Genomic DNA, 27,931 nt, shown 5'->3' on the forward strand with positions numbered 1-27,931 from the left:
ATAACTAATCACTTTAGTCACGAGTGGGAGTATTCATACAATTTACATAATATACCGAACGTCTCTCAAATAAGAGCAAGTGTAAAATTAGGACTATACACTATAGCCTCTTTAGCCTTATGCTATACTCTCACTTTAATAAGCTGGAAGATAAATCTATCAAAGTATATAAAGAGACTAAGTGGGGTATTCTTACCAAAGTTAATGATTAGGACTAAACTAAAAGATCCTGCCAACGTTCACCTTCTCAAACTGAAAAGAATTTGTCTTCAAGGACAGTAATACTGTTTCAGTTTTCAGCGAATGTAAGCTAAAATCATCCATCACAACCTGATGTTTTAAAGAAGACTTCAGCTCAATATTCTGCAACACTCTTCGTAAAACGTAATGTATACTTTATTATTTACTCTGTAATAACTCTGCTTGTCTCAAAACCTGCGTGAGTTTCTTTATTCTGATAAACACAGAAGATTACGTTCCTCTTTTGTTTTCAACTGAAACTCATAGGAACAAATTGAAGGTGTGCAAATAATGGCAGAGTTCACATTCATGAGTGAAAATTTAGTTGTACATTTGTAATAATATTTCAGTAAATTCATTCATTTTCTTTTCATCCCTTCATTAAACAGGGGTCGCCACAGCGGCATGAACCACCAACTTATCCAGCATATGTTTTATATGTCTCATCCACACACACTACGGCCAATTTAGCTTACCCAACTCACCTAAAGTGGATGTCTTTGGACTGTGGGGGTAACCGGAGCACCTAGAGGAAACCCACGCCAACACGGGGAGAACATGCAAACTCCACATAGAAATGCCAACTGACCCAGCTGGGACTCAAACCAGTGACCTTCTTGCTGTGAGTAGACAGCGCTACCCACTGAGCCACCGCACCACCTAATTCTGTAAATTATGCAGCTTTATTTAAAGTTATTCAGACTAATTTCATGTACTATTTATTAAACAGAAGTTGTAATTGTCAAAGACACATTTTTGTGTTTATAGGTTTTGTATATTTGTGTTTCTGTTATAAACTCATATTAATTTGAGTGCATTTATTGTTTAAAATACTTGCCAGAATGTACGAATGTGACATTTAATTTCAAAGCAGAGAATGTGCACCCTTGAAATGTTTGAAGTTATGGGATTTTTAAAGAAAAAGTTGCTTTTGGAATATTACAGATCACATGTTTAAGTTGAGTGAAGTGTGGGAGCATTGCATTATGGTTCAAACTAACATAGTGGCAGAAAGAAGCTATAACGAAAGTTCTTTTTTCTGAATTGTCTGGGACACGTTTTCACGGTGTCTGCTGAAAAGAGAGAGAGAGAGAGAAAAAATACACAGCAAAAACATCAGTACGAGGCTTGGCTATTATTTTATTTAGACCAGTGCAGATCTAGTAGTAGATGGCCTCCTCGTTTTATGAACTCCTATTTAACTCCTATTTATTTAAAAAAAAACTCCTCATGACACAGTAATGTAGTCCAGGTTTTTATTCCAGTACATACAGTATGTCTAGAAAATAAATACATTGAATTACACAGTAAAAAATAAGTGAATTTTCATGATTTAAATTATGAATTTAAAGTCTTACTAAAAAATGTATTTACTCTAAATGTATGTTGCTTTACTGTTTCACTTTTTTTAAAAATGAGAAAAAAATGTTCCATTCTGTGCAAAACTGCTATCAAATCTGCAATGAGTGTGTTCTTCATGATTGTCGAAGGTCATGGTCGTGCTTGCTGTAATTAAAGAGACAGGAATAGAACAATAGTTGTGAGAGAAAAGCGATTTTAGAAATAAGTGATAGATCAGCCAAAAATGTTAAACCTTTATGAGCTGCTTTCTTCTGTTCAACACGAAAGATGATATTTTAAAGAATGCTGGTTGCTGGGACCCATCGACTTCCATAGTAGAAGAAGAAATACTATGGAAGTCAGTGAGTGCTAGCTATCTGCCTTTTTCAAAATATTTGCGTGTGTTTCAGAAGAAAGAAACTTAAATAGATTTTTGATGGCAGAATTGTCATTTGTGAAAGTCTGTGTGCAGGCCCGTAGCCACAGCCTATTAAAAGGGGTGGACCTTTTTGCAGTTATTCGCCTCAAATTATAAGGTTCAAATACTGCATTTTAGTGACATTTTAAGCACTAATTTGTGCTGGATTAATTTGTGGGATGGTTATCATTACCATTCTTTTTGATGCAACAAAAATACTTCCTACATTTTTGTACAAAAAAAAGTTTGTTTACAAAAATGTATGTTTATTTACAAATGTACATTTAAACTGCAAGTTATTACAGTTTCATATGTAATGTAAATATTAGAAATATGAAAAAATACTAATCTGTTAAATGCTCATTAATTGTCATCAATCTCAAAAAACAAACAAAGACATAAAAAATATTGCAATCTGTTAAAACTGTAGCTTATATGCAAATAACATTTCTTGCTAGCTCATTTCCTCAGTCAGAATTTGTCCATTTAAATAATTAAAGCCTTCTTTTATTGGTTGTTTTATTGCTTATTCGTCTTAAAGCCTTCTTCTATTGGTTATTTTCACAATTTATGATGGCATACTAAATAGCCCCCCTGGCTACAGGCCTGGTGTGACATATCATGTCACAACGCTGTATAATGCCATAGGACACAACTATTATACATACAAAGGAGATGGGCAATGATGAGGACATTGCCTGTAGTGTAAAGTAATAAATCACAAATACTCAAATTACTGTTATTGAGTAGTTTTTCTCCGAAATTGTAATTTGGTAGGTAGTTTTAAAAATGTGTACTTTTACTTTCCCTTGAGTACATTTTTAGTGCAGTTTTGTTACTTTTACTCCACTACTTTCCTTCAACCTGCAGTCACTATACTTTTTCTGTCTATGGGAATTAGAAAACGTCCAACCTAAAATCAACCAAATATCAACATCTGATAATGTTACAGCTTGACGTTGTGTGGACGTTACCACTATGATGTCTATTAGATGTTGGATATTGGTTGCCATACCTGATGAATAAATGTCAGTATTCGACGATGGAATTTGGTCACTTTCTAACAAAACCTATAATCAACCAAATATCAGTGTCATTTGACGTCGTTATTTGACATCAGAATAAAGTTATGCTTAGACGCTGGCTATTGAATTTTGGTCACCTGACATCACGACCTGAACCTAATCTAATATTAACATCTTATGATGTCTTGTGCCTGCTGGGCAATGACTAAATGCACTGCAGACTGTTACGTTTACACACATTTACAAATTACATGTAAATGCATCAGCTTTTCACAGGGTAATACTCACTACTCACTACTCTTGAGTAGTTTTAAAAAGGCTATTTTTTACTCATACTTTTAGCATTATTTATAACAGATACTTTTAATCTACTTGCACTACATTTTTAGGGAAGTAGTGGTACTTTTACTGAAGTATGATGTTTCAGTACTCTTTCCACCACTGGATATTGCTGATGTTTCCATTTTTCAAAAGGCCTTTATAAAATGAGCTGAAACAACACAATTCTTGAGTTTTCTGGGGTGATATCTTAATTGTTGTCTGTTCAATTCACTTAAATTTAAAAAAAAAATAAATAAATAAATAAATACATAAATAAATGAATAAAATAAGTTAATATTATTCCTTCATGTTGTCCCAATAAAAAAAACAATTGTGTGGAACCAAGAATTTTTACACTGTAGGTTTAAGGTTAGGGTTGTGTGTGTGTGTGTGTGTGTGTGTGTGTGTGTGTGTGTGTGTGTGTGTGTGTGTGTGTGTGTGTGTGTGTGTGTGTGAGAGAGAGAGAGAGAGAGAGAGAGAGAGAGAGAGAGAGAGAAAATGCTTTTGTGTTTACCTGCATCTTGCTATATATCCACATTAAATATTTGGCTACATCACTGTAGACCCCCGGACGGTTCACCTGTCCACAGCCTTCTCCCCAACTTGTTACGCCTGTGAGAAACCATTGACCATCATTTGATTTACATGCCAATGGACCACCACTGTCACCCTAAAGAGAGAATAAAAAGGTAAGGAGAAAATATGATACTGAATGAAAGCACGAACAGTAAAAGGTTAAACTACAATATAATATTTTAACACAAGGTGGCAGTATTTTCATGTCAAAACAGCAAGCTTTCGACAATAAGTGTGTATAACCTGGCACGAGTCTTTTCCTCCTCTAAGGTCTCCAGCACACTGCATGTTCTCGGTGATTTCTCCATTGTAAACATTAGGTGAGTTACACACACTCGAGTCTATCAGGCTTACTGTGACCTCCATTAGAGAAGTGGAAACACTATCTGCAAACACACACATTGAGACATTACATTAGTGTTTTTAATACACAAATGAATAAATGTAAACTTAAACTAAATCTGAATACATGCGCATATACATACTACTGCCTTGTCGAATAACTCCAAAACCAGTTGTCCAGCATTGTTTGGCAGGTGGAAACGTCTGGCCAATCACAGGCAGGCATATGGGCTCTACATCGCCTTTAATGACAAATAGAAAACACATTAGTGCTCCAAAGTGCTTCTTATTGAAGCATGATTTGCATAAATGTTCACGTATTGTACATCATGTAAAGTACTTAAGGCATAAAGAGATAGTTCACCCAAAAATAACTATTTCCTGTTCATTTGCCCACTCTCACTCTTTAGTAGAACATTGAAGAAGAGTTTGGGCTTGAACCTTCAACCTTGAACCTTGGTGGTTCACAGAATGCAAGTCAACAGCTCTTTGATAGAATATGTGTACATTGTGTATTGCTCATCAAAATTGTAGCCTACTTAAAGTGCTTATCCTAGAAATTGCAAAATATGTAACCTATGTAGCAATCATGTAACCTCTGTAAGTAAATAGAGCCTCTGTTCACATATAACATTTGCAGAGACTCTATTAAAAATAATTATGTTATAAATAATATTCAGTTTTTCTTGCAAAGACATTTCAAATTCAGTGTAATTTCTTTCACTGCAGTCTTTCACTTTATAAGACCTTAGCATACCACTATGAGTCACGGTTATTCTGTTTTGCCTGTATGTGTATATTTTTATTTTATTTATCTCTCAAAGAACTGGTAGGCATTTATTGTTATTTTTTTAATCACAAAGGACAGCTGTTTCAGCTTTGTCAAGAATCTTTTTTAAGGTATTTAATGTTTAATGACATAAAAAATGACTTGTTTAATATTGAACTTTTTTTGTCAAAATTAATATTGGAAAATTAACAGCAAATAAAATTTTTTGGGTAAGATATCCCTTTAATCCTCATCCTTTCCTTGAGTACCAAAATCTAACCATATATACACTAACCGGACACTTTATTAGGTACACCTGACCAACTGCACTTTAACGCAAATTTCTAATCAGCTAATCACATGGCTGCAACTTAATACATTTAGGCATGTAGAAATGGTCAAGACGATCTGCTGCAGTTGAAACCGAGCATCAGAATGGGGAAGAAAGGTGATTTAAGTGACTTTAAACGTGGCATGGTTGTTGGTGCCAGACAGGCTGGTCTGAGTATTTCAGAAGCTGCTGATCTACTGGGAATTTCACGCACAACCATCTCTGGGAAGGGTCAGAAAAAAAAAATATCCAGTGAGAGGCACTTGTGGGGGCAAATGCCTTGTTGATGCCAGAGGTCAAAGGAGAATGGCCAGACTGGTTCCAAAGGCAACAGTAACTCAAATAACCACTCATAACAACCGAGGTGTGCAGAAGAGCATCTCTCAACACACCATATGTCCAACTTTGAGGCAGATGGGCTACAGCAGCAGAAGACCACACAGGGAGCCACTCCTATCTAAGAACAGGAAACTGAGGCTACAATTCGCACAGGCTCACCAAAATTGGACAATAGAAGAGTGGAAAAACGTTGCATGGTCTGATGAGTCTCGATTTCTGCTGCGACATTCAGATAGTAGGGTCAAAATTTGACATCAACAACATGAAAGCATGGACCCATCCTGCCTTGTATAAACGATTCAGGCTGGTGGTGGTGTAATGCTCTGGGGTATATTTTTATATTTATTATATTTTGGCACAATATTTTCATGGTCAGCAACAATACTCACAATTGTGAGTATTGTTGCTGTCCATGTCCATCACTTTATGAACACATCTTCTGAAAACTACTTCCAGCAGGATAACGTGCCATGTCATAAAGCTTGAATCATCTTTGCTGAACGTGACGATGAGTAATATGTAATATGTACCTTATAAAGTGGCCAGTGAGTGTAAAGTATATAGGCAGCATATTTTTTCATAGAAATATTTCATAGATAAATAAATTAAGAATCAGAAAAAGAAGGAAAAAAAAGAGAAAATCTTTAAAAACAAACATTTTAAGATGCAAATGATCAAAATTTACTTGTATAATATTTCTGAACCACACACACACACAAAGTTAATCTTTTGCCAAATGAGAGACACTCAAAAGCAAAACAGGAGAGAAGGATATGGGTTAATTATTTGCAGCTCTGTGTGCAGCTCAAACTCACTGGCAGGTTTATTGAGTTTCAGCAAGGCGATGTCATAGTTTTTTGTTGTTGGGTTGTACTTTTCATGTAAAATGATTTCCTTTACATAATACGGACTGGGCAGCTTGAGCTGGGACACGAAACCTATGTACACTTTCCAGTTACTAGGCAACTGAGAGCCAGATGTTTCTCTAAGAAGAGGGGGAAAAGCATATTAATTTATCTGTTCATACAGCCATTTTTGATAGTATTTCCTAAATTGTTTATTAATATTATTTATAACTACAGACTACGACATTGTGTCTAACATGTAGACTTGTCATCAACTCTTCTGTCCATCTGTCTAATATACGGTGTACTAACTTGGGGAAGCAGTGAGCAGCAGTGATGATAAAGTCTGGAGCCACCAGAGATCCTCCACATGAGTGCTTTCCTTGAAAATGCAGACTGGCCTGCCATGGCCAGTGACCCTCAGCAGCCACGCTTCCCCCAATAATCCTTGATGAAACTGGTGGCCTTCCACAATCTGATCAGGAAGAGACTGTTTAGACTTAGATAGCATTATCAAGAAGCATTAACATGTGGCATCGGTGTAAACTTCTCACCGCAGCACTGCAGGGACACACTCTGCTGATCGGGACACGATGAACTACAATTACAACAACAACACTGTTACACACACACACACACACACAGCATAAATACATAGTGCCGTTTGTTCCCCTACATCTATCATCATTTAAATTGGCCAAATTGTAAAACATTACATTTTATACAGTTGAAGACAAAATTAATAATTTCTAATAACTAATTTCTTTTATCTTTGCTGCGATGAGAGTGTATAATATTTCACTAGTTATTTTGTAAGATACTATTCAGCTTAAAGTGTGGTTTAAAGCTTTACTAATTAGTTAGCAAGTTAAGTTAATAGGCAAGTCATTGGACAATGGTAGGTAATCAAAAAATAATATTTTCTTAAAGGGACTAATAATATTGACCTTAAAATCTGTAAAGAAAAAAAATATAAAAAATAATAAACCTATTCAAACTAAACTAAAATAATAATTGATGAGTTCAGATGCAAAAACATCAAAGTTCCGTCTGGATTTTTCCTCTAAAATGTATTTTTCTTAGCCTTGTATGTTTATGTTCAGTTATTTCACTTTAAAGGCAATGGTGACAATAACCTATTCTTTGCACTTATGGTAAAATTATTGAAATTAAACACTGCAGCCTCAGAAAAAAATCAGACAGCATTTAGAGGTTATCATCAAAACTCTTCAATTTCTCCAGAAGGAAAATACTATGTATTAATATTTGATAGTTTGTCCCCAATACTAAAATGTTGTTGTTCTATTAAACAGCACTTGGCAAATATATAAAAAAAATATATTACAATTTCACATAATAGATATAATAGTTTATGGATAATAGTTTCTCTTGTGCTGTTTTGCCATATTCGGTATTTAACTAGTTTATTACATTCTATGATGGAAGATGGAAAATTGAAGCTTAAACTTCAATTGTACAAACTCATATATTTTGTATACTTTATATACATGTACATCATGAAAAAACTGTTTTCCTTTGAGGTTGTATGTTGTAAATATGTGATTTGTAAATTCTTTAAACCTGCTGTAACTGCTGTAAAAAAGCAGTAAATTGTTTTGTAAAAAAGCAAAGCAATTGCAAGCAATTTATTTTACCTAGTGTTAACTCTCCCCTGGATGTTGTTTACAAGCTGACTGTTCACACTCTGAAACATAGGTGAGTTGGATTTCACGACACCATACGAATAACTCCTGTGGAGCACACAAACCCAAACACACATGAATATACATTCACACTGTTATCTTTGTTATTGCTTGCTTGTGATTCAATGTGTTGTCAGAATTCATGACTATTTTCATAGTGAGTACCTGGTGGAAATTATATTTAAAAAAAAATCTAAAATCTCAAAACATATATTTGAAACAAAATATTTTAATGTAAGATTGACAAATTTTTGAGTTATCACAAGACTAATCTGCATTTCTTGTGTGTATGGATATATGTTATACTTACTGTCTGAAGCCAAGCTGTTGGCAGGTTTGGTCAGCTATGTTTTTATTCCAGCCCTGTGCGCAGACTGGAAGAAAACTCCCAGACCTAGAGGTCAATACCTGCAATTCATTTCCTGTACCAATCCGCACTGCATAGGAAGATTGAAGGCATACCAGTTTATAATTTACAACTGGAAAAATATTTTTAAAAAGTCACTTTTGAGATGATTGACACTGACCACACTGAGATTCATCACTGCCTAGAGAACAGTCTTTCCTCCCATCACAGTTGACTGCTGAACCGGGACATGTGTCTGTCTCTGCGTCTCTCTCAGAAAAAGCCCACAGCGACGGTCCATAACGCACTGTGCATCAGCAGAAAAGTGACTTAAAAGTGAAGCCATGTAAAATTACTCTTTCTGGAGTTTGCACCAAATTCAAAGTTTAAATGTACATTGTAAAAAGACTCTGTAAATTTACTGTTAATATTATATCATAATTTCAGATTTTTTACACTTGCCATTTGGAACCTTGATATCTGCTCATTGATGTTAAAATGTAATATTTTGAAAGAATATACAATATGTAAATGTTTAACAAGTTTTAAAAGAAATTTTGGTTATGTGTTTAAGAATAAATTCTCCCCATTAACTAGCGGTTGTAAGATTGAGTTGGATAACCACAGAGTTGAGGATCCGTGCGCAGATTTATTAAAAGAATCGTCAGGCAGGCAGAGGTCAAACAGGAGCAAACAGTAACATGAAGGTAATCCAAAAGCGTAGTCAGCAAAACAGGTGAATGTTCGGGACAGGCGGCAAGACAACATAAAGCAATGAACAAAGCAAAGATCAAAAAACAAGAAATGACAAGGCAAGGAAAACATTTAGAAATGTTACAATGGAACAAGATTCAGCAAAGTCTGCATGTGTGTGTGTAATCGGGGAATCAGGGACTGGTGTGTCTAAGGTGCATGATGGGAGTTGCAGTTTATTAAAGTGACATATGTGTGGTTCTCCAACGATCTGGATAGGCTAGATTGCTGCTGATCGTGACAGTGGCGTATAACCTGCAATTTTAAGATATTAGCTGCTTATTAGTAATTACAAATTTTGCATGGTTTTATTCAACCTGAATTAGAAGCAGCACGTGTAAGATAACAAAAAAGTGTGAGAAGTGCTTGGTTTTTTATACTGTAATTTAAACACCAAGACAGACAATATATCCCTTCATACTTTTAAAGATGTCAATAAAAGTCACCTTTTAAAAACTTTTCAACATCAAAAATGGTTGGAAGAAAGATCAAAGCCCCTTAATGCAATTCAAAAACATAACTATATTTTAAAAATCATATATTACAAAATACAGAAAACTGGAAAACATGGATGAATCACAAACTACAGGATATCTTTTTAAAGTGTAAGCCCTGATTACAAAAAAATGTAAAAGTTTACACATTTAGGAGAAAAAGACGCATTGTATTAGATTAGCGAATATGATGCTAATCAGATACAGTGTATAACATAATTACATATAATATGCTTACCTCCCAGATACACAGCAATTACAACCAGGACAACTACAGCAGCAATGCCAGTGGATCCTCCATAGCAACACCTTTTGCTCCTGTATGAGACAGCTTGAGTTCTCTGTTGTGGGACTGCTGGAAGGAAACCACAATGGTGATTATAGCTCAACTTCAATTCACTGACTATGATTTTGAGATGTGTTTGTAGGTAGTTTGTGTTATTAAGTTTTACTTGTCTCTACTACATGGGGAGCAGGAATTTGAGGTAATGGCTGAGGTATGTAGTACGGTTGGACTTGAGTGGTCGACAATATTTGTAGACTGGGATATGAAGGTGGAGGTGTGATGTTCTGAGTCACCACAGAGTCATATGAGGGAGGAGCCTCAGTCTGTATTCGTGAAAAAAGAGATTGTATAAAAGCAGCGAGCAAAAAAATATGCAGATCTAGTAACACTGTTCAGTCACTGAATTACATTCACAATATATTTATGTTAATTATTTAATCATTTAATATAATAAAATCTACTATCTGTCTCTCTTTCTCTATCTATCTATCTATCTATCTATCTATCTATCTATCTATCTATCTATCTATCTATCTATCTATCTATCTATCTATCTATCTATCTATCTATCTATCTATCTATCTATCTATCTATCTATCTATCTATCTATCATCTTTTTGGGTGTGTGTATTCATATGACATTTCTCTCTAAACTCTCTAAATTTCTCTCTAAATGTCCTCCTCACCACTAGAGGGTGCGGTTAATCCTTATGTCTATACTATTCTTGTCTATCTGGCCAAATTAATTTCACTAACAATGACAACATTCTTGAGCATTATTCTAAACCTATTCTAAAACTTTATTTCTGGTATATTTGAACGTGTTTTTGACACAGCAAGTATATATGATTGCAGGGATAGTAGAGAATTAAATGTCATTGAATCCAAAATTCTCCTTTTTTTCTGCTACTGTCTGAACTAACACATGCATTTGTTAATATCCATGAACACATACACATATTGAAATGATAAAGACAGCATGCTGCAGACAGAGCAATTTAGACACCTCAAGCCTTCTCTCAACAATTTAGGTGCATTTTTATGCATACAAGCAAATTTGTTACAAAAGATGTATTTCAAAATGTATATTCATTTCTGCTCCCATATTAACTGATTACAGCTATTCACTACTATACAGAGATTCACTTTTATAGCTATTATATACGACATAAAGAGTAAAATGCAGGGGTGTAGCAGAAGCACAGGTACAAAGTAGAGACTCAACACTGAGCCTATTTAGGGCATGAATTGCACACAAGAAAAAATATTTTTTTATTGTATAATAATCTATATTGGTACACTAAAAATACAAATTAATACCTTAAGTGTATATTTAGGACATAAAAAGTTTCAAAGTGTACTTTTTACAAAGGCACCATATCTGTGACAGCTCGCGTACCTTATTTTCAGAGTGTAGGAAGTGAAAGTTTGTCTGAAAGTTTATAAGTGAAAGTTTACTTGCAAAGATACTTATATCTATACAAAGTCAATATCATGTTTTTTGAGAGACTTTAAAAATTAAAGTGATATTGTGTTAATATTGAGCAGTCTACAATGCCCTTTAATGACTGGTAATTGACATACTGTTGTACCAAAGTTATGTGTGGTCAACAAAATGTTTAAAAGGGACCATCTAAATAAAGTGTTACTATCAAGTCTGAAATTACAGTGTAACAAGTTTTCTTATGTGACAAAAATACACTCACTGGCCAGTTTATTAGGTACACCTTACTAGTACAGGCTTGGACCCCCTTTTGCCTTCAGAACTGCCCTAATCCTTCGTGACACAGATTCAACAAGGTACTGGAAATATTCCTCAGAGATTTTGGTCCATATTGACATTATAGCATCACGCAGTTGCTGCAGATATGTTGGCTGCACATCCATGATGTGAATCTCCTGTTCCGCCACATTCCAAAGGTGCTCAAATGAATTGAGATCTGGTGGTGTTGACACGATGCTCAATTGGTACTAATAGGCCCAAAGTGTGCCAAGAAAATATCCCCCACACCATTACACCACCACCACCACCAGCCTGAACTGTGGATACAAGGCAGGATGGGTCCATGCTTTCATGTTGTTGATGCTAAATTGTGAACCTACCATTCAAAATCAAGACTCATCAGATCAGGCAATGTTTTTCCAATCTTCTATTGTCCAATTTTGTGTGAATTGTAGCTTCGGTTTCCTGTTCTTAGCTGACAGGAGTTGCACCTAGTGTGGTCTTCTGCTGCTGTAGCCCATCTGCCTCAAGGTTGGACATGTTTTACGTTTAGAGATGCTCTTCTGCAGACCTCTGTTGTAACGAGTGGTTATTTTTAATTACTATTGACTTTCTATCAGCTTGAACCAGTCTGGCCATTCTCCTCCGACCTCTGGCATCAACAAGGCATTTACGCTCAGAAAACTGCCGCTCACTGGATATTTTCTATTTTTCTATTCTCTATAAACCCTAGAGATGGTTGTGCGTGAAATTCCCAGTAAATCAGCAGTTTCTGAAATGCTCAGACCAGCCTATCTGGCACCAACAACTATGCCACGTTCAAAATGACTTAAATCACTTTTCCTTCCCCATTCTGATGCTCGGTTTGAGCTGCAGCAGATCTTCTTGATCATATATCTACATGCCTAAATGCACTAAGTTACTGTGTGATTGGCTAAATAGAAATTTGCATTAACAAGCTGTTGGACAGGTGTACCTAATAAAGTGGCCGGTAAGTGTAAGATGTGTAATGTAAACTCGTTTAAATGTTTTAAAGGCTCTTCGTGGAATTATTAAATCTTTTTTAAGGGTGTGTTGTTTTTCTCTTTATAAAGATTATTATGTGAAATTCAGAGTCTGCCCTTCCTTTCTAAGGCACGTTGCAGGTCTTATTCTCTTTGATAGTATCTAGTTAGAACACGTACTTTATATTCCTCTCAGTGAATCAGTTACACCGTCACATGTAATATAGCTCAGGTTAATAACTGCTATAAATAATGTTTCGGCAACCAGCTATGTTACTAATTCTATATATGTTAATAATTAGTGACAGTAACTATGGATACAAGTCAACTAATCCAACTGGCGATTCGGACACAACAATGACAACTACTGACGACAAGCTTATCACAGAAAGAAAAGCATTCAGATAAAGATCAGAATTTCACACAAATGGAATTTCAGTGCCATTCGCTCAATAGTCAAAATAAAATGAACAATCAGAAATAAAGGTACTAAAGCTGTCAATGTACCAGCATCTTTTTAAATCATCCCACTTTATTTTCTTTTTAAGTACTTATATATGAACTTAGGTACAATATATACATTTAATATAGTCCTTTTATGACAGCTTTTGTACCATTATTTCTGATAGAGTACAAATAAAACAAGAAAATCAAAGTTATATCAAACTCTTCAACCGACTGACCTAATCACACACCTGAAATAAGGACTAAAATGTAAAAGTTGTTTTTTCTATGTTTGTTTAAAACAATATTTGTACCTGTTTGTGCTCCATATGTGAGTATCCGTTTAAAGCGGTCAGGTAGCCTCTACCTGTACTCTTCTTCAGCTATAGATTTGTTCTCTGTCATGCACCTGCTAGTGGCACAACTCTTACATGATCAGAGCGGGACGGGCTCAGCCTGCAGTAACTCATGTCTTCCTCTCCCACTCTTTCACCTGTTCAACAGGTTTTACAGTCAGCCTTCTCAAATAGAGTTTCTAAACAACATGTCCATAGAAACACACACAGAGAACATTCTGTCAGCTGCTTTCATCATAGATGAATAATCATTGCTGCATCATAATGTTGTCCTCGATCACACAAGTATGAATCCCATTTCACACAACAATCCACACAACTTCAAAATAAACAAAGGACAGTGTGAGCGTCATATATGTTGAAGAGATAATTCAGCACATATCAGGCTGGATAATTCACTCAAAAATGGAAATGTACTACTATTTACTTTCAAATGGTTCCTTTAAGAGTTTCTTTATTCTGTTAAACACTAAAGAAGATATTTTGAAGAATGTTACAAACTGTCACTTCCATAGTAGGATAAACAAATATTATGGAGGAGTCAGTTGGCAAGAAGAAAGAAAGTCAAACAGGTTTGAAACTAATGAATAGTGAATAAATAATGATTTGAGTTTTAAATGAGCTATCCCTTTAATACTAACTGTGAAAACGTGTCAAAAATCACAGGTTATTTGGAATGAAAATAATAAACACTGATTACTCATACATTCACAGGTACACAGTAACAAACCAAGCATAACCACATTTATTAATAGTATTTCCATTACTGAACTAGCAAATGTGCGTCATCAACAGGTGTGTGTGTCTGACACACAGTAACACCTCAATAGCACACCATTTCTTTTATTCGTTAAGGTGTGTCAAACAAATGAGCGAAGACAGTATTTAAGTTATTTAAAAGGTATTTGTTGTTAAGGTATTTAAATCACTGACAAATTCCCTTTGAACTCAATATTATTAAGGCCTTCGGGAATGACTATTCTGCCAATGCAGACTTGCTTACATGATTTATCAGGGAGGGGAACTGGTTTTGCTCCCTTATATGAGCACATTATGATATGAAAACATTATGATTTTTATTATATACCGTGATTTTAAAGTTGAATTTGTGTATAAAGGATAGCAATGGTTGTACAATATGTATTTTTATATTTGAGATATTTTTGACTGGTCATTAAAACTAAAATATTAAAGTGCCTGGAGGAACCAAAAAGTGTTTTCACAATGATGCCCTGGAAAAGTCTTAAAGTGAAATGTTCTTTAAACAACCTTTTTTTTTCATGTGAGTGAAGAACATTTATACAGACCAAAAAAAACATTTTTTTACTGTGAAGAACTTTATTACAGAATGAAAAGTTTCTACAGATGCTAAATGTTCTACAACAGAACTGTCAGTGTCAATAAAGAATCCCTATTTTAAAAGTATAGTTCACCCAAAAATGAAATGTGCTCACCATTTAGCCTCCCACAAGTGGTTCTGTCAAACACTAAAGAAGATATTTTGAAGAAAGCTGAAAACCTGTTACTATTGACTTCCATAGTATAAAAAGCTAACACTATGGAATTCAACGTTTATAGGTTTCCAGCTTTCTTCACAATATCTTATTTTGTGTTTAACAGATGAAAGAAAGTCAACAGGTTTGGAACAAATAAAGGGTGAGTAAATGACGGATTTTTCATTTTTGGGTAAACTATCCCTTTAAGAGTGATGACTATATTTCACATATCTGGCAACTCTTCTTACAGGTAAATAGTGCATTTTAAAAATTAAAAAGTTGAGTTAACTTAAAAATTTAAAGCAACCGGCTGCAAAGAAATTGAGAGTTTATTCAACCTCAGTGGTTGAATGCCAATTTTTTTTTTAAAAGTTGCCTGAAAAGGCTAGTTTAACTCAAAAATACTTTACAGAATAAGTCGATTCAACTCAATTTCAAAAAATAATTTGGCACAACGTGAACCCCTTTAGTTTAAAAACATAACATTTTCATTGAAAATAAGGATTAATAATTTCATTCTAAATATGGAGTGAAATAATTTCATGAGTGAACTCAACACTGAGCTCAAAAATATACCCACCTAACTTAGAATTTTGAAATGAATTAACAATTTGTAAGTTGGATTTTTTTATAGTGTGCTCTTTATTTCTTAATCGAATTGCATCAGTTCCAAATGTTACTTTGTATTGGAATTCTTTTGTTTCTTATATTGATTAAAAAAATATGGCTCATCCAAAATAGCTACTTAATGACAATATAAAAGAAGTCGTTTAGAATTATTCATTGTACATATCCAGTGAATATAGATATCTTAAGTAAGATATAAAAAAGATATTGATTCTGATTTTTTTTCTTTTTTTTTTGTAAGCAACACCCAGAGTCCCTAGTTCCCTTGTTTTGGCAATGATAAAATGTTTATAATGTATAATAATAATAATAATAATAATAAACAGCCCTAGTTTGAAATCAAAAGTTCTTCTTCTTCTTTTTTCTTCTTAAATTTATTAGTGGTTGACAAACAACAGATTGGTATATTTCTTCCACCAACTGGCATGGAGTGTGGATCATTATGACTTTGCCCTCCAGTCGTCTCACCCACCTCTTTCTTTTCTTAAATCATCTCCCACAAATAAGTATTTTTAAGATACTGCAGTAAAAAGTTATAGCATTCCTGAGTTATTTTGTAGAATGTCATTTAATTTAAAACGAACTTTTATTCTAAATTCTTATTTAGAGTCTTCCTTTCATCTTCATGCTGTGTAATATGTTCAACTGTCTCTTGTTCACAAAACTCACATTGTTCTGTATACCATGTTTGCCCATTTTAAAAAGTGTATACTATTTAATTTCGTGTGAAATGAAGAGAATCTCACCCTAGCTATTATTATCTCCTCTCTCCTGTTTTTCCATATACTTCTCATTTTTAATACTTTCTTTCGAACTCTGTAAAACCACCATCCCCTTTTCTCATTATCTTATTGTTTTTGCCACCTTTGCTTCATTCTTTCTTAATAATACTCTTAATTTCACTCTTACTTATACTTACATTTAGACTAATGTCATTATTTTTAATAGCTTGTTATGCTTCCTTATCTGCAATTTCATTTCCTTGAACATCAATATGTGCAGGTACCCATACAATATTACTGTTATACCCATCATTTGAATTCCATATAATGTTTCCATTATTTACATTAAAATCTCTGGTCTACCTTCTGATTTATTATACCCAGGGAAGAACTTGAGACTGAACAGATGACTGATTTCAAAGGTCTTATCTACTCTACCTATTGTATTGCTAATAACAATGCAATCATTTCTCCTGTATACGTTGACATCTGATCACTAATCCATCAAAAGTTGAATTCAGAAATTCACTCTGTTTCAGTATACTAGCATGTTCATTTTCTAAAACTAATAACAGTGTGCCATTCTTTGAACTAGTACGCTAGTCTGAATTCAGCCTAATTAGTTGATGCAGATCAGCTGAGTGGAGGTTATAACTATGGGAGTCTCTAAACGCTGTAGTATGTAGTTAGCTGGTGGTTAGTCAGGAAACCTTGTGAGAGTCTCTAATTAGAACAGATAGGATATCAACACGAGTTTAAATCCACATATGGAATTAATTTATTTGTAGTCTTATAAAACTGTTAGTGTTAGTGAAGTCTCACATACAGCTAAGAAACGGCATCACATCCATGTTCAGTTAGAAGGCCAGTAAACTAGACTCCTTTCTCTTGGTCTTTCTTCTCTCAGTGTGTGATGGCCATGACGCGAAGACGAGAGTTGAGCACACTCAGGACGGAGGAGAGCAGAGCGCGCTGGAGACTGACCATCATCACCGTCTGCTGTGTGCTGGCCATAATGGTGTCTTTGATCGTGGGCTTGTACTTTAGTAAGAATTGTTGCATTTTATTCAGTCTTTTATCATTTGTAAAAAAAAAAATGGTAGGCAATTACCAACAACAACAACAAAATCTGTTGTTTATCTTCAGCTGTTAGGGTGGTGAACAGCAAGTTTTTCTTTTGCTCTGGTTCTTTGAAGTTCATTACAATTGAGAAGGCTTGCAATGGCAGGGCTGACTGTGCAGGCGGCGAGGACGAAAATGTGTGCATTTCCAAACTACGGATCAATGACACTTTTCCAGGTGACTTTTCTTATTTATTAGTGTGAAGCAATGCATACCCAAAAAAAGTTTTAGTTTCCACAAATGACCAGTTCATGATCATTGAAAGAACATTTTAAAGTTCAAGATAACTTTTCCCTAGGCCTGTAACCAGCCTGGTTAAAGGGGTGGTTCTTTATTCTCTAAAAGTGTACTTTTGCAGTTATTGGCCTCATTTTATATTTGATTATGAGACTTAAATACTCCATTTAGTGACATTTTAAGCTCTATTTTTGGCTGGATTGGTTTTTTGAATTGTCAGCAACACCACAATTTTTGATGAACCAAAAATATTTGCTAAAGAGTTAGAATAAAGAAATACGGAAAAAACAAAAACTTGTTTAAAAAAAACAAATTTGACGTATATCATTAGAATTAAAACTGTAGCCTATTGTCATTTATTAGACAAATAACAAACTGGCCAGCACATTCAACTTTTCTCAGTCAGAATTTGGCCATTTGAATGATAATAATAAAAACAATACACTGTAAAACCCAAAAAGTTAAGGTAACTCAAACCATTTGAGGAAACTGATTGCAACAAACTATTTAAGTTTAAAAACTAATCCTAATGAGTACTGTAAACTTACTCCATTTGAGTAAACGATGGCAATTTGAGCACAGTAAAACCTAATAAATGAAGAGAACTCAATTCATTTGATAAAGTTGACTGTTGGGTTTCACAGTGTAGTAATATTAATAATAATAATAATAATAAATACAAAATTTGAAGATTCATGGATGACAAGAACAGCCTAATAAGCATTAAAAAAATTGTATGCTTTTGAAAATGAACCTTTTTATTGGTATTAATGGTTTCTTGGAAACACAAAACATTCTTTGAAAGAAAACATTTTCTTAAAATAATGAATTTATTAATTTATGCTAAGAAATGTTTCCTTTAAGAGCTGTAAACCCAAAAACATTCTTCCATGCATGGGATCACTGCAAAACTCCTCTTTGGTGAAATGTTTCAATTCCACAAAAGGTTCCTTAAAGTGGTTTAATAAAAATAGAAGTTATTATTAAAGTGTATGTTAACAAAAACATTTTTTAAAAATAAATCTTAATATAATAAAATTTGATAAACAGATGTATTTTTAGATTAAAATTAATGATACATTTTTTATAAATCTGTAAATACAGTAACTTCATGTTTTTAAATAATATTTTAGACCCATGTAAACGGTCAACTTTTAAACGGAAACTATAATATTTTTGTATCGGATGTCCATCACGTAAGAATTGTCATATTAAGTCTGACAAAAAAAAAAAAAAAAGTTGAAAGGCCCTGCTTTAGATTATTATTCACAGTGTAAAACGACAATAAAAAGACAACTGAAAGATTCTCAGTGTAATCAAAAACAAGTCATCACTATGAAAGAGAGACTATATTTATAATTATGATGACGATTAAAAGTTTTTTATGGAACGGTTTTCTACAAATTTAAGACTTCATTGTGGCCGTTCTTTGAGTACAAAGATGCATTTTAAGAACATAATCATCTATATTTACCTATGCAGTGAGGCTGATGGGGGACAGACTGGTCCTGCAGGTGTACATTAATGCGAGTGGATGGAGAACCGTGTGTGCTGACAACTGGAGAACAAAGCACACTCGGTTAACCTGTCAACAACTGGGTTATACAGTGTAAGTAGAGCACACAGGCCACAATGCTTGAAAAACTATTATCAATACTCTAAATTAAACCATATGCAAGTTGTGTGAGGTATAATGAAAACATTTGATCCCCTCCCTATTGAGTGCATACAGTGTTTATCCTGGAATAAATCCACTGTATTACAGGAGTCCACGTAGCACACGAATCCCAGTGAGAAGTTTGTTCTTTAACCCTCAAAACGAATTTGCTACAGTCAGCAATGACTCTGCACAATCTGACATTCAAAGTTTCCTCTCAGCCAGGTGAGATGGGAATACGCACCTCAACCATTTGTGATGACCTCCATGATCATCTCATGGAGAAATGATTCTCTTTCTCCCTTTCTCTCTCGCAGTAATAAATGTTCCTCTGGCTCAGTGGTGTCTGTGTCCTGCTCTGGTAAGATGTGTGTTTTCATAAATTATGAGGATGCTCTGATAAATGACGGCATGGATTGCACTGTACTATTGAATGTTGTTTTTTGTTTATTAATGCTGTCTTAATCATAGAAAAGCAACACAAACTGACAGCAATTTGTAACTTTTTATTAGTCGCTAATTTGTATGAATTCTTAAGATCTCATTGGTACAATTTAGTACGATTTGCTTACCCAGTGACAGGTTTAGGGGCGGGGTTGGGTGCTACGCCTCCTTTTTAAAATTGTACATTGAACTCGTACATTGACTGAACTTATTCAAATAAGCCACTAAACTGATAAACGTAAAACTGATAGGTTTCCTTGTGAGATCAAGCTAAGTCTTTTGATTTGGTAAGCAGGAAATATGGTGTGTTTTGGCAAACTGAATTTAAGAAGCTATCTCCTAATTTTTTTTCTTTTACAACATTTGGCATAACAATTAATGTTTCAGTTCAGTGTCATTGCTTATGTTTTGCTCTACAACATGGCGGACTGATCAGGCTTGTTAAAGCTTTATAATGTAAAAAAGTAAAGCAACAAGAAAATATTTTCTAAAATATAAAGCTAAAATGTTTGTGTAAGGGCTTTGTGTATCGAGAATAATTTAGAACAAAAGAAACAAATAGATTCTTTTAAACTCCTGAGCTGAATTTGGTCGCAACTCATAGGAAGTTGAATAAGAATAAAAAAGTGGATTGTATAAAACTGCAATTCAAAGACACTAAACAATCTGTAAATTTAATAAAGTTAGGAAGCATATGAATCTCTTGTTTCTGATTCAAATGAACATCTGCAGACTGTGGTGAGGTGGTGGGAGAAGACCGTATTGTTGGTGGAGTGGAGACATCCATCGAGCACTGGCCGTGGCAGGTCAGTCTTCAGTTCAATCACCGGCACATGTGTGGAGGATCTTTATTGTCCACGAGCTGGATCATCTCAGCAGCTCATTGCTTTACAGGGTGAGCCACGTGTGAGCCAGAACAAAAGCACTTTAAATTGGTTAAATACATTTTTTTTTAGTTAAATGACGAGTAAAAATGTAAACTTAAAGCAGCTTTCCAATGTTTTTCTTTCTCTTTACAATAATGAAATGGATTTATACCTGTATGTAATTGACTGTGCGTCAGTTGGTTCATGTGGATGATTTGTCTTTCTGTGTCAGCCGGACACAAGAGCTGAGTCGCTGGACTGTGGTGTTGGGTCAGACCAAAGTGATGGACGTCGTCGGTGTCAGTGTGGATATGATTGTCATCCACAAAGACTACAACCGCTTGACTAATGACTTCGACATTGCCATGCTGAAACTCACCTGGCCTGTCAAAACTGGAGGTAAAGTACTTCATTGTTGAACCACTGTTATAGTCGAGGCATTTGTTAGTTAGATCTATATTTACACATTTCATGAAAACTTGAACAAAAAACTGTAGGTTGCTAAATTATAAAAAAAAAAAAAATTGTAGTGATGCAAAATAAGAATCATTCTAGGTTCCTTAAAGAAATTAAAAGACTGATTCTAAAGGAACCCTATAGAGTAAATGTAGGGCCTCAATATACTTACAAAATAAAGTTTGCAAACAAAAAATAAAGTATTAAGCAAAAATAAGCACCTTTAATGTATATGACAGTAGAGATTATTGACAGGAAAGCATGGGGAGCAGAGAAAGGGGAAGGATCGGCATAGGACCATGAGGTGGGAATCGAACTCGGGACGCCGTGAGCACTGGAGTGCATGTCGACGCACAAACCACTACACCACTGGCGCCAACCACCGAGGTGGTCTTACAGCCTAGTAGGTCAGGGCCTGCCGTAAACGCCCAAGTTCCTTTGTCAAATAAGGCCACAAAGTGGAACGTGAAGTGCCAAGTGAAAAACAGCATCGCAAACTCAGTTGACTTAAAAGCAAAACAGAAGGAGGATTGCAATTGACTAGACAGGCTCTTTTAAAGGCAATGCTAAAAAATGTTGTACTGTGTGTATATATATGTATAGCAATATCACACGAGTAGCAGTGCGATATGGCTGTATATCGGCACTGAGTGCCTTAGTGCCCCCACCAGTGCCGATATACAGCCATATCGGACTGCTACGAGTGTAATAGTGTATATAAAAACAAAATCAAACATGGAGAGTCTCAAATCCTTTTGTATGAGGAACTACTTTCTTCCACCTTGGATTCAAATCATAAGCTGACAGTTAAACAGTTGAGCAAGCATCTTTTAAACTTTGGATCTGTAGTGTCTGCGTTTTGCTGGCTGTATGTGGGCGGAGTAATACACAAAGGGTAAAGAGGCTGTACGGGTGCTGATAGTACTTATATATATTACGGCTATCAGCCAATCAGATTCGAGAACCAGACAGAACTGGTGTGTGTGTGTGTGTGTATATAAAATTCATTTTCAAATTGTAAACATTTTTGCTCTGCTGGATTTTGTTTTATTATTTTAATTTGCAGTTCTTTTTTTTTTGTTTTCAAATTTCATTTTTATTTCTCAAATAATTTTTTGCCTTGCGATTTTTTTTTTTTTTTTTTTTTTTAATTTTTTTTAATTTTTATTATTATTATTATTATTATTATTATTTTTTTTTTTTTTGCTCAACTCTTTATGCTTGCAAAACTTTTTTTTTTTTAACTTGCACTGACTCCATACAACCATTGTGTGTGTGACTGTCAACTTTACACATTTCACATTCATACTGTAGTACTACTATGTGCATGTTGGATATAATATAAATGTGTACCCTTTTGGTACAAAGATATACCTTATCAAAAAGGTACTGCACCTGTGACTGTTTGTACCTTTATTTCAGAGTGCTTCAAAGAACCTTTTGTGCACCTGACAATTTTTATGGATGTTTAAGGTTCTTCGTGGATCCATCAATACCAATAATAAACCGTTTGTTTTTATAGCTTAGCAACTGACAGCCATTAATACCCTTTATTGTTAACTATGTTATTGGTCACACACTTCCCGTTTCTCAATTTACTCAGAGTTACATTTACTCTGGGTTTAGAATGACAGGGTTAAGTGTGAAAGCCCTTACGAACATATAATCAGTGGTCTTCTGCACTTGTTTTATGCCTACATCTAGAATCGATCTTACCGGTTTGTTTACCACCGCACCAGCTGGCCATAAAAGACATGCTTGTGGTGACTGGATGGGGATTGCTAAAAGAGGGAGGTAAGAGAGATATTTATGAACACTTAATGGATTAACATCAACTCGGGTAAGGCATAACTGTGACCTTCTACCCATTTGAGCAGTAAGCCTTCTGTTGTGTTTCTCTCTCATCCTCTATATTGTTTTGTGTCCAGCATGTCCTCTTTCTGGTTGGTTTGACAGGTGCGCTGCCCACAGTGCTGCAGAAAGCCTCTGTGCCGCTGGTCAACAGGTCTGAGTGTTCCAAACCCACTATTTACAGTTCCAGCATTACTCCCAGAATGCTCTGTGCAGGATTCCTCCAAGGAAATGTAGATGCATGTCAGGTAACAATACAGGCTAATTGTATCTAAGAGTTATACATGCGCCAGCCACTTTATTAGGTACAACATGTTTTTACCAGGCTGAATCTTTTTAATTGTTTGTGACAGATTTAACAAGTCATGGAAACATTCATTTGTGATGTTAATCTATATTGTCATGGCATCATGAAGACATGACTCATGAGTGATGTGAATCTGCCATTCCACCACATCCCGAAGTTGACCTGTTGGATTTGATCGAGTAATTGTAGAGGCCATCTGATTATACAAACTCAATGTAAACAAGTTTGAGATTTGTTTTGTGCATTATCCTGCTCAAAGTGACTTTACAAAATTGGTGCACTGAAGTCCTGGGTTGCCAGGTTTTTCCAGCAAAATTGGGTTAAAGCAATTACTGTGGGTTGTCTTTTAAATTGTGGTTTAAAGTTTTTACATAATTATATTTATATAGTTGCGTTGTAATATTTGAAAAGTGTATTTTCTACCAATGATTAACTAATGACATGCTGAGTTTTTATATAATTGGGCTAGATTTAATAAGCCATTGGTCTTTTTTTTTTTTTTTTTTTTTTTTTTTTTTTTGTGCAAATGATGGATGGATATGGTCCGAAACAAAATTGTGTATACTGGGCCTGGTAGTACCAGTCAAGCATTTAAGCACATTAAAGTGTGCCAAAAATCGACCACCCACACAATTACTCCACCTACAGCCTGAATTGTTGATACAGGCAGAATGGACTGGACCCATGCTTACATGCTGTTTACAGCAAACTCTTAACCCTACAATTTAAATGCCACTGCAGAAATCAAGACTCTTTACACCATGGAGCCTTTTTCCCAATCTTCTCTTGCCTAATTTTGATGAACCTGTGTGAGTTCTAGCATTTTGAAGTCTTCTCTCTCTTTCAGGGGGACAGTGGGGGTCCGCTCGTGTACCTCTCATCTCGTTGGCAGTTAATCGGCATAGTGAGTTGGGGAGTGGGCTGTGCACGCGAGGGAAAACCTGGAGTTTACGCTGATGTTACTCAACTTCTAGACTGGATCTACACTGTAATGGAGGTATGTTTCACATGAGTGTGCACATTGAAGGGACATTCTACCAGAAATGTACATTTTCACTAAAATAAGTGACAGGGCCTGACCTTTTAAACTTGTCGTCAAAAAAATAAATAAAAAACATACAAAAACAAGCATATAATTATACAATTCAATGAAAGAACGCATCCTTGATCAAAGTCAACTTCTCCATCAAGTTATGCCACTTCATCTGATTCAAAGCCTTAAAGGTGTACTGCACACATTTCATGTTAAATTTAATGCTAATGTAGACTGACAAACTACAGGGACAATAGTAAATTTATTTGTATGTTTAGTATTTATTTGTAGAATTTATTTATAATTTGTCTATGTCTGATAACATAAATTTGCCATTTAAGTTTTTTTTCCCTAAATAACAGTTTTTAACATAACAGTACTATTAAAGCTGTAGGTTCTGATTGGCTGAGTACAATGACAGGGTTTGTACATTTTGTAAAGTGTTTTTAACAAATCTGAGAAGCAAATGAATGACATGCTTCTTTACTGAACAACTCGCAGAAATCAAACATCAGTCCATTTTAGACATTTTTGGGATGAAATACTTTTTATGCACTGCATTTGTTTTTATTTCAGGGACGGATAATGTACGTTTCTGGTAGAATATCTCTAATATACGATGAATAATGATCTAATTCCACACTGATTGCCTTTTTTGTTGTTGTTTTTAAGAGAAATCCGTGAGATGAAGCATCACTTCATGCTTTCATGATATGAGGAAAGAAGATTATTTTGCTTTTCCTCAGTAGTGTTCATTAATTTAGATGTAAAATTTTTTAATAATATTATAATCTTAATGTTCAGTTTGAAATGATACCAAAACATTATGCATTTTTGGTCACAGTAGCGGTAGCTCTGATATTTTTCCCAGCCATCCTGTTTGTTTACTGTCAAGTTATTGAAATACTGTAAATGTTTTAATATTTTTTTCATGTGCGCTAAAATAAATAAAATAATAAAAGCTTTTACTTGAAACAATCCAGCACACAAGTTTTATCCAAAACATTTTATTTTAGTAGCTTATAATAAAGAAAAATATGCGTGATTGTGCAGTCCCATGTGGAATAACAGGCCCGCACGCTGACTTGAGGTAACAATGGGATCAAGAATTTTGGATTATGGGTTGAGTGGAGCATCTATGATACAGCATGAGGTTTACATTCAGTATGGCAGGGACTGATGTCAAACAATGTCTGCAGTTCAACTGACATTTCAGTAACTGGTTTGGCTAAACTCAGTCATTTTTCAGACATTGCTGACTCCTGAGCCCTTGAGGTCTCCATTCACATTAGTATAACTTGTGTATTAACTGCTGCAGAGTTCATAAAGCATCTGAATGTGTCTGATCCAGCTTAAATAAATAAATGATAATAATAAATACAATGGTACTCACTCTCAGGGCATCCATGATGTACGGGATGTTAGGTGTAATGATTATTAGCGGTAATTTGTGGTCTCTCCCTGGTCATTCATAAAATGCAAGTCAATGGCTACCCACACTGTGAAGCGCACACACACACACACAAAATATACAGGCAAAACAAAACCAACACCCATGATTCCGGATAAGACTGGTCTTCTAAAAAGAAACATCATATTGCAGGATACTGAACAATTGACATTACTTTCAATGGAGTCTAACCAGACTGCGCCACCTTATTGTCACAGTATTAGGAATATTTAAGTGTGTATTTATCCACTATTTATGATACATCATCACCACTTTAATTTGTAGTGATGGTGATGTATCTTTAGACTGACACTGAATGACTAAACCATATTTCATTCATTTTCTAGACATGTATTTGTCAGAATGCGACGAAATGTGCAGTCAAGACTGTTGTGAATGTGCTTAAATTTTACTTTAGTTTTGCCTAGATGTTGTCTTATATTTAGTTTATTTATTTATTTTTTGACACTCAATGTGCTGGAAGCCGATGACTTTCATTTCATAAATCACTAGCCCATTTGAGTGATTAAAATAAACTGGAAATATCAACTGAGCTGTCCACCTTTTAATGTTTTTATGTCTTCTGTATTGCTTTATCTCTGGCATTTCAACATTTCAGCAGAAAGCAGTTTATCTGAACAGTTAACATACAGTAGAATATCAACATTTATGTTTTAAGATTCATGAAACGGGTGTTTGTGAGTCCTCAGACAGAAACTGGATTTAAACTAAAAACACCAAGACATGAGATACATAAACAGAGAACAACATTTTAAGAAAAACACTGATTTCAAGTAATGGTGGAAACATCCTAGCTGATGTGAGTTTTTTTCATCCTAAGCGTTGTGGTTTTGTTAAATGTGTAATCACATTTAGGTCATGACAATCATCAAGCCTGACAAATAATAGCTTATCCAACTGAAACTGATATGTTCCTAATTAAATAGTGCATTAATTAAGGTAAGAGATCATTAAAAGCCCTAAAGATTCTAAAACCAGCAGACCCTAAAAGCAGACAGAACATCAAACATCACTTAAGGACCTGAGAAAACCTTGACCATTCAAAAATCTTAAATATATTAAATGCAAGTTTAGCACAATGATATGATCAAAATATTTCTCAATAAGAGGTAGAACAAGGACTCGGACGTACCTACTTGATATTTCTCTCACTGGATGAAGCTAAAGAGCACTCTGAATGAATATTGCTTTACTGACCTGTGTGCCATCACGAGATAAATGATCAATCTCGATCAAATAGTGTGTTGTATTAATATACTGCAGAAGTTATGTACTCAAATATCACACCGCTTATTCACTGACCCTGATTCAAATGTAAAAGCTGCTATTGTTATTATTAAAAAATAAGTGACCTTGCATTCATTTCAACTATCCCGCTAAAATGTAAAACAGAAGCCTTTTAAAGGAAACAATATAGCCATTTGTGACCCTGGACCACAAAGCATGTGTCAATTTCTTGAAATTGAGATTTATACATAAAATGAAAGCTTAATAAATAAGCTTCTGTGAGGATATGATGGTATTTGCACAAATTAAAACTAATTGAATATTGCAAATCTTGTTAGGATTAGGTTAAGAGGGGTGCCCAAAGTTTTGCTTATGAAGGGACAAAACCCAAACTTTGAGGGTGGTGGGCCAACGATAAATGTACCATCAAAGCTGCCATGGTAATTTTCGAATATATATTTATTTTTAAAAATAAAATAAATAAATAATTTAACATATAACAAACTTACAATAATAACAAACAAACAAATTGGTGTTCAAAGCCAAATACACAAGTTAAGCTACACCGCCTTGTGTATTGTCTTCTAAATTTGGTAATTACATTTTTATAAATCTGATTAATTCACAACATTTAATTGAACTTTTTCATTTGTTAACTTTTGTTTTTACAATAAACAAACAAAGGGTTATGTTAAATTAAAAATGACTATGTCTGTTAAAGGCATTCGCCACAACCTCCCCATCATTCTAAATCTCTTC

The 27,931-nt window shown here is 34.7% G+C and overlaps 2 protein-coding genes across 10 annotated transcripts; one reads left to right on the top strand and one right to left on the bottom strand.

Moving 5' to 3' along the window:
* On the top strand, positions 1 to 26,477 carry tmprss4b (transmembrane serine protease 4b). Of its 6 annotated transcripts, XM_073949880.1 has the most exons (14): positions 64 to 384; positions 630 to 862; positions 10,089 to 10,217; positions 17,409 to 17,547; positions 17,648 to 17,800; positions 19,343 to 19,469; positions 19,626 to 19,742; positions 19,835 to 19,878; positions 20,694 to 20,856; positions 21,060 to 21,226; positions 22,988 to 23,077; positions 23,240 to 23,382; positions 24,289 to 24,438; positions 25,149 to 26,477. In XM_073949880.1, the coding sequence occupies exons 3-14, from the start codon at positions 10,215 to 10,217 to the stop codon at positions 25,161 to 25,163; spliced, it is 1,311 nt and encodes a 436-aa protein (XP_073805981.1). In that variant the 5' UTR covers positions 64 to 384; positions 630 to 862; positions 10,089 to 10,214; the 3' UTR covers positions 25,164 to 26,477. The 6 variants fall into 6 exon arrangements, with proteins under 6 accessions (XP_073805980.1, XP_073805981.1, XP_073805983.1 ...); XM_073949879.1 differs by lacking the exon at positions 10,089 to 10,217 and having other exon boundaries at positions 1 to 384; positions 25,147 to 26,477; XM_073949882.1 differs by lacking the exons at positions 64 to 384; positions 630 to 862; positions 10,089 to 10,217 and adding an exon at positions 4,146 to 4,241 and having other exon boundaries at positions 25,147 to 26,477.
* tmprss13b (transmembrane serine protease 13b) lies at positions 1,483 to 13,787 on the bottom strand. Of its 4 annotated transcripts, none has more exons than NM_001082844.1 (13): positions 13,615 to 13,787; positions 10,296 to 10,452; positions 10,082 to 10,195; positions 8,778 to 8,903; positions 8,561 to 8,687; positions 8,203 to 8,298; positions 7,102 to 7,145; positions 6,860 to 7,022; positions 6,518 to 6,687; positions 4,407 to 4,505; positions 4,165 to 4,307; positions 3,860 to 4,015; positions 1,483 to 1,746 (listed from the first exon to the last, which is right to left on the bottom strand). In NM_001082844.1, the coding sequence occupies exons 1-13, from the start codon at positions 13,627 to 13,629 to the stop codon at positions 1,732 to 1,734; spliced, it is 1,425 nt and encodes a 474-aa protein (NP_001076313.1). In that variant the 5' UTR covers positions 13,630 to 13,787; the 3' UTR covers positions 1,483 to 1,731. The 4 variants fall into 4 exon arrangements, 2 of the variants coding, with proteins under 2 accessions (NP_001076313.1, XP_005165399.1); XM_005165342.4 differs by having other exon boundaries at positions 10,082 to 10,198; positions 13,615 to 13,700; XR_012406029.1 differs by lacking the exon at positions 6,518 to 6,687 and having other exon boundaries at positions 13,615 to 13,700.
* Positions 26,478 to 27,931: the final 1,454 nt, after the last annotated feature.

This window comes from Danio rerio, chromosome 5, assembly GCF_049306965.1.
Source record: "Danio rerio strain Tuebingen ecotype United States chromosome 5, GRCz12tu, whole genome shotgun sequence".
NCBI classification, from domain to species: Eukaryota; Metazoa; Chordata; class Actinopteri; order Cypriniformes; family Danionidae; genus Danio; species Danio rerio.